Genomic DNA, 12183 nt, shown 5'->3' with positions numbered 1-12183 from the left:
TCTTGACACTCAGTGGTGACATAGGAGAGCAGAAAGAGTTTTTTTTTTTTTTTTTTTTGTGGTTTTTGCCCGGGGCTAGGTTTGAACCTGCCACCTCCAGCATATGGGACCGGCACCCTCCTCCTTGAGCCACAGGCGCTGCCCGCAGAAAGAGTTTTTGGTAGCCAAACGCCTACCTAAAGCAATATCCAGAAAGGACCAAGGCCTTGAACCTTTTCTTCCCTAGGAAGCATTTCAGGAGAGGACTGAGCAGCACATGTAGTCTACAGTGACTGTGACTCTACTATACCTAAGGTTGCAGTGGATCTACCTAACAGAGAGGAATGTTTCCTTTTATAACTCACAATGCATATGGCTGTACAAGAAATCATTTCATAATGTTTTCTTTTCTGCAAGATGAAGAAATTGGAACCTACCGTTTCTTACTGATTCTCTAGAATCTTAACAATCCATCAGGGCTGACAGCCATTCTTCCTCTCCTAAACATGTGGCTGCTGTCAGAAGCAGAACTGACTAAGGGTCTGAAATAGTTGGCCAACTTTCAGAAACTTCAGCTGATAAGGAAGCTGGGGTAATTTCAAAGAGGCTGCAAAGAACCACGGTTCATGCCTTCAGCCAACTTTGGCATCTCCCTCCTGTATTCCATGCACTGGACACAGGGCTGGAAATGCAAAACAAAATTGTGACAAGGTCTGCTGGGGGAAGCCTTGTCAGTGCAAAAAAGAACAAGAAAAGTGCCTGTAGGAGGCCTAATTTGGAGCTTAGGGCAATATAAAGGTGGGGCAGCTACGTCAGCCTGAGGTGCCCTTAAGCAGAACAGAAAGTGAGAATCACAGCTTTATCTCCTTTCTAACAAGGCAACAGGACTGTAGGAGCTTTCCCTTGTCTGGGAAAAGGGTGACTTTTGAAAACAAGCCAAACAGATGTCCATCTTTTAGGAAGACACTGGAACGTGCCAGTTGGTTCTGCCAATTTTTTTATAAGCAGAAATACCTAGGAGGGAAGAACTGGTGAGTCTGGAAGTGGAAGAAGGCGCTCAAAAGGGGCTGTGTTTCACAAACGGCGCCCCAGAAGGGTTGAACTAGTTCGGTCTGGAGGAAAAAGACGCAGGGAGTAAGGGAAGTGGAGGGTGCATGTCTGGAATAATTTCGAGGTTTTTACCATCTTGTCTGATGTGGCAAGGTTTTATTTATTTATTATTTTTAATTTTTAAAGATTTTTCTTTTCCGCCCTTTTCCCCTCCCAGCCACTCTGGTTTGGGTTTTCCATATGACTCATAATTCCTCTCGAAAGTGGAGTCGAATTCATAAAAGTGGTGGAAGGGGGTGGGGGAAGGCTGGGAGCCCCAGGGAGTCTTCACTACCTACATTGCCACTCAGCCGGCGGAGCGAGTGGAGGTCGGCGGTGGGGACACCAGCCTGCAGCCGGGATGGCGGATACTATTAGAGCCCCGGCGGCCCACGGCCGGGCCGGGTGACCAGGCAGCGGGCGCGGGAGGGTCTGCGGCGGGCGGGCGGCGCTGCAGCAGCATCCTCGCGGCGGCCGCCGCCCGCGGGCGCGAGTGTGCGCGGGTGTGGAAGGCCGGCGTGCGGGCCGCGAGGGGCGTGCGCGCGTGAGTCGGAGCGGGGCTCGCCCCTCGCCGGCGCCCGCCGCCCCGCCGGTGATCGCTCTCCGGTCGTCTCCAGCACCCTCGGCCCCCCACAGCCGTTGGTCCGGGCGGGGGAGGGAGAAAGTGAGACTCGGTGTCATCACCATCCATTGTCAGAAGGGGAGGAAACTGGAATCCAGCAGCAGCGAGCAGCAGCTGGGCGGTCACATCTGGGAATGCAAAGCCGACCTCCCCCCCCTCCTCCTCCTCCACCTCCTTCTCTCCTACCCGGGAACACTTCCGAAACCACTTCGCCTTCAGCCCCTGCCTCGGCCAGAGGTTTCATTTTTAACTGAATATTTACGAAAGCTGGAAGCGTGCGAGGGGGGTGGGGTGGGGTGGAAATAGCGGCTGCTTCTTTTCCAGGGATTTATTTAATGGGGATGTGTTCAAGGCAAGAGCGAATTCAGAAGGATATCGACGTCGTGATCCAGAAGTCCAGAGCCGAGAAGGACTGCCTGTTTGCAGGTGAGTTCTTGCCTTTCCAGAACCTCGGACCCAGCTCCAGCTTCCTCTGCCCTCCCGCTACCCCCCTTCCCAGTTTTCTGGCCGCGACGCGTGTGGCTGGGGGTGGGTTGCACGTCCCCATTCCGGGGTTCATTTGGCAACAGCGGCTGCAAGGAGAGCGGGAGCCAAAAGGGGGAGGGGGCGCCGGCCTCTCCCCTCCCCCCGAGTCTGGGGCCGCCTCTAGCTTCGGGGGCAGAACCCGGGCCGCCCGAGCCGGGGTCTAGGCGGAGAGGCAGCGCGTTGCCTTTCCAGCCCCTAGTAGATCTACCCGAAGCGTCCAAGCCCGCCTCCCTGGTTCCGGCAGCAGCGGCCGAGCGGGGCAGGCAGGTTGAACCCGCCGGGTTTGCGCAATGAGCTGAGCGGCGGCGGCCGGGAATGGAGCCCGCTGCGCTGCGCTGCGCTAGTCGGCTGCGCTCGGCGCCCAGGCCCCCCGGGGGTAGCGCCGGGCGGTCTCGCGCCCTTCGGCTCCCTCTAGTTCCCTCCGACTGGGAAAGAGAAGGGATTCCCGGGATTCCTGGAGCACCCAGCGCCCCTACTCGGGGGTCGCTTTTCGTCCATTTTGCTCCCCCAGCAGAGGGATTGGATTTTGCTTTCGTATCCCCGAGCTCGGGGTGGGGGGGAGCTTCCGGCCGCCCTGACCGGGAAATTCCCGTCGTTGTCATGGCACCCGACACTTGTTGCGGGGGGCGGCCTCCCGCGGCACCCGGCCAGGGGGTGCGCAGCATCCCAGCCTGCGCGGCGCGCCGGGGAGTGGGGACTTCGCTGGTCTCCAACTGTAGCCTCCCTCCGCGTCGGGCCTTCCCACCCTGGGCTCACTGAACAGGGTTCAAGTCATGAACGGGTAACACATTCACTTAAGGGGTAGCTTTTAACAGTACTTTCTGTTTCAGATTTCAGATACTCAGACTCCACCTTTACTTTTACCTACGTCGGCGGCCCCAAAAGGTATTTGTGTGTGTAGAGTTGCTTCATTTCCTGTTCACACGCTTGTGTTTCCTTTGTTCTTAGCGTGTTCCTTGTTTTTGCTTGTTTGATTCTTGTACTGATTCTTCAGCCACATCTCAAGCCCGATGTCCCTCAGTTTTAAATTAACACCAGGGAAATAAATATGTTTGATTCAGCTCTTTCTAAGACCAAGCCACGGGCAGTGAGCGTAACTCTTGGTGTTAAAACTGTTCTGCTACAGTAGTAGACTGCTTTTGCGATCTTGATACAGTCAAGCATGTGGAAAAATGGATTACTGGGTATGAAGCGAAATGCGTAAAAGATATAAGATGTCACAAAATACTTTTATTGCAAGTGGTGATTTTCGTGGTGAATTGGGGCTGCATGTTTCCCTGTTTTTTGAAGGTTGGCATAAACATGCAGTCTGCCATTTCTCCGTTTTTTTTTTTTCTTCAAGGAGTGGTATTTTGTTTTTTCACATTTAGCGGTAGGAAAGAATTTGGGGAGTTATATGTAGCTGTTGTGGATGACTGACTTCTTTTGGGAGAAGAATGAGAGGTGCACAATTTTGTGAGCAATTTGAAACAATCCCAAATCCAATTGCTTGTTCAGGAAGTGAGATTAAATGAACGTTAAAATGAATATATATTGCTGCCTTCTCTTGTTAAGTTAGGATTATCTTTCTTTTAATCTTTTAGGGACACTAGTTTAAAAGAGCAATGGCCACGTGAGAAAACTGTCAGAGATTTAGTTTAGGTTCTCAACCACTCTGGCTACACTTTTGAAGCACTTGGGGAGCTTTCTGAATTTCTGATGTCAGAGCCCCATCATAGACCAATTCCATCAGGATCTCAGGGTGGGGGGGAGCCTGTCTTCCACCCCTGTAGTCCAAGGGCACCCAGGTAGCTTCAGAGAGCAGCCACCTTGAGAAACCCTGGCATGGAGGGATTCCTCACATCAGCCTGGCTGTTAGGACTTGACATTCAATGTTATTTGACCACATTCCAAAGTATCTCTTAGCTAATGGAAACATTTATGAGCTTATAAATTGCAAAAGAAACTTTATTCTGTAAATAATTTAAAAAGTTTGGAATTAATGTGAACTTTAAAATACTTAGAATCTTTGCTGTATTCTTCTACATCTTGAAACAACTTTAATTAAAATGAGTATCAGGAAAAAAAAATGAGTATCTGGTTTTGGTATGTACAACATACCTAAACCCCGGAATTGGTATATTGATTTATTAGTTGAAAATAAAACAGTGAATCACCAAACTTCACTATATACTTGTTGGGAGAGATTAAAATCACCGTATTTTTTTTACTTATTGTAACACCATTATCTGTGTAATTCTGAATAAAAACATCAGAGGAAATTTGATTAAATTAACATTACTTCTACACTTAATATCCAAGGGATGTTGGTACATGACTAATATCCTCCTGCATCATTTTAAGAGTTAAAGTATGCTATGTGGCCCATTGAAAACTTAAGAGTTGTCTGTGTTCATGATTGTTGCTGTTCTTCTGAAGTAAGACTGGTGGACAGAAAAGCCCTGCTTGGGCTCTTTAACCAGCTTTCTCATTTTTCAGTAAGATAGTTCAGTTATTTTGGCCTCAGTTTACTTATCTATATGGTGAGGGGTAGACCTTGGGTGTATTCCATAAGGTCCATTAGATAATAATTTGCTGATATATTTATCAGCAAATTATTGAATTAGTGTTAACATAGCTAGAGGTGGAGGAGGGAGCAGGCCAGGGTGCTGGGATGAATAATTAACTAATCAAGATAACATCAGTTTTCACTGCAGGAACAAGTAGGATATGGTTGTTCTAAAGTAAGAGATGTTTCCTTTTCTATGTAATCCTATTAAGGGATAGTTTTTTTTTTGTTTGTTTGTTGTTTTTTTGTTTTTATCACTGAGTTAAAAATGTATCTGAATTCTCAGCTCTTTGCCCAAGATCCGTGCAAATGTATGTGGGCCTTGTATATCTAACATGGAACAACTTGTTAAAAAGCGAAAGACAGCCGGTTAAAATGCTGACCTGAAGCTTGTATGTAAAAAGTTGTCATGCACAGTAAAGGTAGATTATCCCTTTATAGTTTGTACTTAATGGCAGAGAAGACTTTTTTTCCTGAAAATAAAGTGTCTTTTGTTTTCATTACTGATGTTAGAAACTGGTATTTATTATTATCTGTTTATCATCCTGACATTTTAGACATTTAAAGTTAAAATAATCCTGCTCTATTTTTTTTTTTTTTTTTTTTTTTTTGTAGAGACAGAGTCTCACTTTATCACCCTTGGTAGAGTGCCGTGGCGTCACACAGCTCACAGCAACCTCCAACTCCTAGGCTTAGGTGATTCTCTTGCCTCAGCCTCCCAAGTAGCTGGGATTACAGGCGCCCGCCACAACGCCCAGCTATAATCCTGCTCTATTTTGATTTAATGTGCAGATCAATTTACAATGCTAAGTTAATAGTGCCATTTCAGGAAAACTAGACGTAATTCACCCCTAAAGGAAGTGGGAGAGTGGGAGTCTTACGGATACTACATGATTATCTTGGACTGTATTTAACTACCATTGAGAATGTATTTTAAGAATAATTTTTAATTCAAGTAGTAGAGAAAACTTAATATCATTTCCTCTTTGACACTTTCCAAAAATGAGTTATGTAGTGTAATGAAGATAGGCTGATCTTACGTGTTGATATTCAAAAAATAGTACTGAGAATTTTGTTTTACATATACCTTTTTTTTAATGTTTCCATGGATAAGATGAAATGTTAAGAGATGATTGTGGTCTGTGCTGGCCAGGGGCCTAGTAAATTGGCCTTTTATTTGTTGGTTCTTAGAAGGGCAGTTAAATATCTGCCCTTCTGCCATATGGACTGAGGTGAGGGGTGAGGAGTGAGATGGTCAGCTCTAATTTTTCCTAATGAGAAGATTCATGGAATTATTTTCACTTTTTGATGTGCAAACTGAGGCTTAGACACATAGCCAAATTCACCCAGTTAAACAATGGATCTTCCATGTAAACCCTATTTTATCAAACTCCCAAGACCTGGGTTCCTTCTTCTACATTACTGTTCTCAACTTTTTTTTTTTGAGACAGAGTCTCACCATGTCACCCTCAGTAGAGTGCAGTGGCATCACAGCTCACAGCAACCTCCAACTCTTGGGCTTAAGCGATTCTGCTGCCTCAGCCTCCCAAGTAGCTGGGACTACAGGTGCCTACTACAATGCCCAGCTATTTTTTAGTTGTAGTTGTCATTGTTGTTTGGCAGAACCCACCAGCCATGGTGTATGTGGCCGGTGACTTAACCACTGAGCTGCGGGTGCCAAGCCTAGTGTTCTCAATTTTTTGTGTATGTAGTCTTTCAAAAAATTATGTAGATCCTTGAGAGTTATAGTTTTAATGTTTGTTGATGGAATAGTACTTAAAGTATTAAATATTATGACTTTCATTATTAACAGCATCTGCAGATGCTTGTAAACATGTGGTATTTATGTTGTAAGATTAATATTTTAGCAAAGTACTGTATGATACCCTTGACTTGCAGATTCCTTGGAAAACTACACAGCCATCAGTGATTCACAGGATGCCCAATGCTGCCTCCCAATTTCAGAGCGTGCCAAGAATTATAAACCAGAGGCTTCAATTATATACAGTTTGGAAGTTTATGCAAAAGACATTTCTTCCCTACACCTTGTTATGCTTGTGATCTATCTTTTTATTCTTACTGGTTAACACTTAAAGCACCAAAGTGCTTGTCCTTCATCTCACTTGCAGTCAAGACATAGAGTTAGTGGTAGAAGAAACAGAAGGGGTGAAGAGGATAATGGCAGCTGCTAAGGGGATAGAAAAGCAGGCTGAGTCCCTGCAGCCAGTGGTTACCAAAGGCAAGTCGGGATCAAAAGGAGCCCAGCACCCACTATGACTGCACACTGCTCTGGGTCCTGAGTGTCATCTTTCAGCCAGGAAATAATTGTGAAGATGTAACTCAGGTTTTAAAAATACACAAATAAGAATTGTTTATCATAACAAAAAAGATACGCCAAAAGAAGATAAAAAACATGATTCCTTTATCTCCTATAAACATACATTTTTTTGAGACAGTCTTTGTCACGCTTGGTAGAGTGCTGTGGAGGCTGAGCTCACAGCAACCTCAAACTCTTGGGCTTAAGCGATTTTCTTGCCTCAGCCTCCCGAGTAACTGGGACTACAGGTGCCCGCCACAATGCCTGGCTATTTTTTAGAGATGGGGTCTCATTCTTGCTCAGGCTGGTTTTGAACTCGTGAGCTCAGGCAATCCATCTGCCTCGGCCTCCCAGTGTGCTCGGATTACAGGCGTGAGTCACAGTGCCTGGCCTCCTATTACCATATTAGAATTGACTTTTTAGAATTGAAATTTTTATTTTTTATGTGTCTATATGTATATAAAATGTATATGCATCCAAGGATCATGTTGTACTCTTTTGAGACCTCACTTTTTTCACCTGAGAATAGAACACCAGTGTATTTCCTTTAGAAAGGATCTGAGAATAAATAACGTGTAAAAAATTGAATTTTCCTATCAAAGAGTGTGACTCTGCATGATAAAAAATCTTAATACTTATATTAGAAAATATTATAAAATTAGAAATTTCATGTTTAGCACACTGTTAGGAGTTGCCTACATATGTACACCCTTCATTACATGAATAGATGTTCTCTCCTGGGGTCATGGGTAGTTTGGTGTCTTTCGAAGTGTATCTTCTTTGTTTAAAAGGGGTTTCTGTCCAGGTAAATCAGTATCGAACGGGATATTGACAACAGTACTCTAAAATTCCATGAAAGTACTGCTACCTCTTCTTTCTCTGGGCCTTTGCACATGCTGCCTGGAGCACTGACTCACATTTTAACCTCCTTCCTCTTTCTTGGCTCATTCCTACTCAGCTCTCATTGTTGAGATCTTTGCTATCCCAAATTCTCCTGTGAGGCCTTTCCTGGCATCTTAGTCTGAATGATTCTGATACATGTTTCTAATAAAAAAAGAAAGATTTATACAGCTCAAAGAGTAACTAGGAGTTTCTACAACCATATTGTCCCATTAGAATTGCCAGTTTACATCTGTTTGACTATGCGCCTCTTAGAGATGGCAGTTTTGTGCAATTCATTGCTTTCCCCCCAGTCCCTAGCATACTGTCTAGTCCAGTATTTCTTTCTAAGTAGGTAAATATTGAATGATTTTCAAAATGAATGTGAGAAAGGCCAGGGGTAGTGGCTCAAGCCTGTAATCTAGCACTCTGGGATGCTGAGGTGGGCTGGTGGCTTGCCTGAACTCAGGGGTTTAAGACCCGCCTGAGCAAAAGAGTGAGACCCTATCTCTAAAAAAAGAATAGCCGGGCCTTGTGGTGGGTGCCTATAGTCCCAGCTACTCGGGAGGCTGAGGCAAGAGAATCACTTAAGCCCAAGAGTTTGAGGCTGCTGTGAGCTGTGATGTCACGGCACTACAGAGTCCAAAAAAGTGAGACTCTGTCTCAAAAAAAAAAAAAAAAAAAAATGAATGCGGGAAGATCTGGCAGGTGAGAAGGAATTCCTTAGCCTAAATGACCATGTATGGAGCTCAAACACTTTCACAGTCCTCAGTGTGATGGTGTCACTTGCAGTGGAGCTGCATATGAATCCAGAATGACAGAAGTTGCTTAGCCAAGTTGTAAGTCCTGCTCTCTGGGTCACATGTTCAAATACTTTCAGAGGTCTGATGATAATGTAATTATTTAGGATAAAGGGAATAATCAGGACCGTGGTATAGTGAAGAGTTTGGATTCAAAAGAATTGATTCCTAGGAAAAAGATCAACATCACTCTGGTGACCGAGAGAACTTTCTAGGGTCCTTAACCCTCCTGGGCCCCCAGTATAAAATTCCTTAACTCACAGGGTGTCGTGGAGAGAGATGGTTGGTCAACTGCTACAGTTGGTCAACTGCTACGGGGCCTTTGTTTTCTTTGGGCCTTCTTTCTTTATTTTTTTAAAAGAGACAGAGTTTCACTTTATCACCCTCAGTAGAGTGCCGTGGCGTCACACAGCTCACAGCAACCTCCAACTCCTGGGCTTAGGTGATTCACACAGCTCACAGCAACCTCCAACTCCTGGGCTTAGGTGATTCTCCTGCCTCAGCCTCCCGAGTAGCTGGGACTACAGGCGCCTGCCAGAACGCCCAGCTATTTTTTTTGTTGCAGTTTGACCGGGGCCGGGTTTGAACCCGCCACCCTTTGTATATGAGGCCAGTGCCCTACTCATTGAGCCACGGGCACTGTCCCCTCTTTGGGCCTTCTTAAAAAGAAGTGTATGTGTGAAAAAAAGTAGTTGAAAAAGCAATTTCATCCTCTTAAAAAGATACGTCAGGGGCGGTGCCTATGGCTCAGTCAGTAAGGCACCGGCCCCATATACTGAGGGTGGCGGGTTCAAACCCGGCCCCGGCCCAACTGCAACCAAAAAATAGCCGGTTGTTGTGGCGGGCGCCTGTAGTCCCAGCTACTCGGGAGGCTGAGGCAAGAGAATCGCTTAAGCCCAGGAGTTGGAGGTTGCTGTGAGCTGTGTGATGCCACAGCACTCTACCGAGGGCCATAAAATGAGACTGTCTCTACAAAAGAAAAAAAAAAAAGATACGTCAATTTTGTGGGCAGCGCCTGGTGGCTCAGTGAGTAGAGCGTTGGCCCTCCATACCGAGGGTGGTGGGTTCGAACCTGGCTCCGGCCAAACTGCAACAAAAAAATAGCTGGGCGTTGTGGCGGGCGCCTGTAGTCCTAGCTACTTGGGAGGCTGAGGCAAGAGAATCACCTAAGCCCAAGAGCTGGAGGTTGCTGTGAGCTGTGATGCTACGGCAGTCTACTGAGGGTGACAAAGTGAAGACTCTGTCTCTAAAAAAAAAAAAAAAAAGATACGTCAATTTTCATTATGAAAAAAGTACAAATGCATACATTCCAGAAATCTTGGAATATGCAATTATTTGGAAACCATCAAGTACTCTTCAAGGTGTCAGAATGAAAAGAGTGATCATTTTTTGAATAAAAAATTATCATGTTCCTCTTGGCAGTGGGAACTTGTGCACCATAATTTTATGTTGCATCATTTATTATACAAAATATTTATTTTTATAAAAATGTGTTCCTTAGAGCCCTAGGAACTATGGCAGAAGCTGGGATAGCTACAGGGTGGGAGTGAGGGGAGCTGAATGAGTAAGTGACGATCTGGGCCTTTGCATCCCTATTGAAACTGCAGCTGCTCTTTTCTGTTCTGTAAAAAGTTTTTTTTGGAAAACGATTTCATTGTAAAATGAAACCACTGACCCAATCTTGCATAATAACCACCAATCTTGCGTAATATAACTTTATGGAAGCTTACATATTAAAAAGTTAGACTATTTTATAGGTTAAGGTAATATTAGTGATGATATTTATTGAGCATAGTCTCTGCTGATCACCCTGTCTGCCTTACCTCATCCTGTGTTTGTAACCAAGACAAACAGGCATTTTGTCAGCTATTTTACATTTTCTGGCTAAAGAAACCAAGACTTAGGTAATTTACATAACCTACAGTTAGTAAGAAGCAGAATCAGGGATATATTTCAGGATAAGTCAATGTTGATGTATGGTTTAAGGGCATTGCTTGAATTGGCATGACCAGAATAGTTAGGAATGTTTGGGGACTGGGAGGGTTTGTTAGTGGGGTGTCTGCCAGGGGTAATACTGAGAGTCGACTGGTCGGTAAGGGAAGTGCCCGAGTTCAGCGCTGAGCATAATAGTGGAAGAATTATGTACATTGGCTGTGGAATCCTTAGGCAAATATTTGGCCAGTCCATTTAAATTCTCCATCATTTCTCTTTTCTGCATTTTTACAAAAAAAAAAAAAGTGGAATTTTATAAATCCTAAAAATATTTTGTAATTCTCTGCCCAGATTTGCTTTTGTGCTCTACTAGATAGATCTTGCGTTAAGATAGCTACCACTAATTTACAAGTTATTGATACTCAGTCTTGTTATCCATTTTCTAAGTTTCTGAAATCTCATCTTGCATCTATCCCAGGAAAGACTATTAAGACAGGGGTTTTTATTAATAAGACTTGTTCTCCTGATGTTTATCGTTAAAAACCTGAAGTTTTCTTAAGTATTTTTACTTTTTTTTTTGAGACACAGTCTCACTACTGGGTAGAGTGTGCTGGGATCACAGCTCACAGCAATCTCAAACTCATGGGCTTAAGCAATTCTCTTGCCTCAGCCTCCTGAGTAGCTCTCAAGTATTTTTACTTGAGGGCTGGACACCACCTGAATATTTACCTTTACCTCAGCTCAGAACATTGAAACAAGCCCTTGGTTCTTCTAAAATGCAGCTGCTGCTTTCAGCTGTTTCCTAGTCAGTATCACATCTTTTGAGCCCTGTGTGGAGGTTGTGGTCTCAGGTTTCCATTCACACCTTCCTCTTTTCTGTTCCCGAAGCTCTACCAACCTCTACTTTGAAATCCTTACTGGCATTTTCGTCCCTCCCCACATCAATAAATATTTACTCCATGCCTTGTTGGCCTCGATTTAAAATTCTCGATTATGTATTTCTTACCCATCTAGTTCATTTATGCCTAAGCTTTTTAATTGTGAATTTAATCACACTTACCTCTTCAGAAGACTTCAGATGTGACCACACTTCTTTTCCATATAAACTCTTAAATTTCTGTTTTTGGATTTTGAGAGCCACCTTCCATATCAGGTTTTAAACACTAACTCTTTTGCCTATTGATTTTAATAAATAGAGTTGGTTTGGGTATCAAGATCATGGTTTTTATTATCACAAACACCAATTCATTTTATCTTTTCCTTGCCCACGAGTGTTATCTCTGTGTATTAGAATGTAGTAGGACCTCCTTAGTTGACCACCTCCCTACATTGGCCATCTCTTTAAGTTGACCTAATTTTCAGAGACCAGATAAGTACCGCACGCTGTTATCGGTACAGTAGGCGTAGTTCCTTATGTTGACCACCTTCAGATGTTATCCATTTTGTCTCTTGGGTGGTCAGTTTACCCAGATTCTACTGTATTTATGTACAA

General features: G+C 44.2%; 1 protein-coding gene across 3 annotated transcripts in view; it reads left to right on the top strand.

Annotated features, from left to right (window-relative positions):
- Positions 1–992: 992 nt before the first annotated feature.
- The window catches only part of PARP8 (poly(ADP-ribose) polymerase family member 8), a 182599-nt gene continuing 171408 nt past the window's right edge, over positions 993–12183 (top strand). Inside the window, exons 1-3 of one of the 3 annotated variants that reach the window (XM_053590897.1) lie at positions 993–1010; positions 2015–2116; positions 3046–3100. In XM_053590897.1, the coding sequence (XP_053446872.1) occupies positions 2026–2116; positions 3046–3100 (146 nt within the window). In that variant the 5' untranslated portion in view covers positions 993–1010; positions 2015–2025. Of the gene's footprint in view, positions 1011–1217; positions 1928–2014; positions 2117–2502; positions 2997–3045; positions 3101–12183 lie in introns of those variants that run through there. The other 2 variants (XM_053590890.1, XM_053590904.1) reach the window with 2 other exon arrangements.

The sequence above is a fragment of the Nycticebus coucang genome, chromosome 1, assembly GCF_027406575.1.
Source record: "Nycticebus coucang isolate mNycCou1 chromosome 1, mNycCou1.pri, whole genome shotgun sequence".
Taxonomy (NCBI): Eukaryota; Metazoa; Chordata; class Mammalia; order Primates; family Lorisidae; genus Nycticebus; species Nycticebus coucang.
This window is presented reverse-complemented; position numbering and strand designations above follow the sequence as displayed.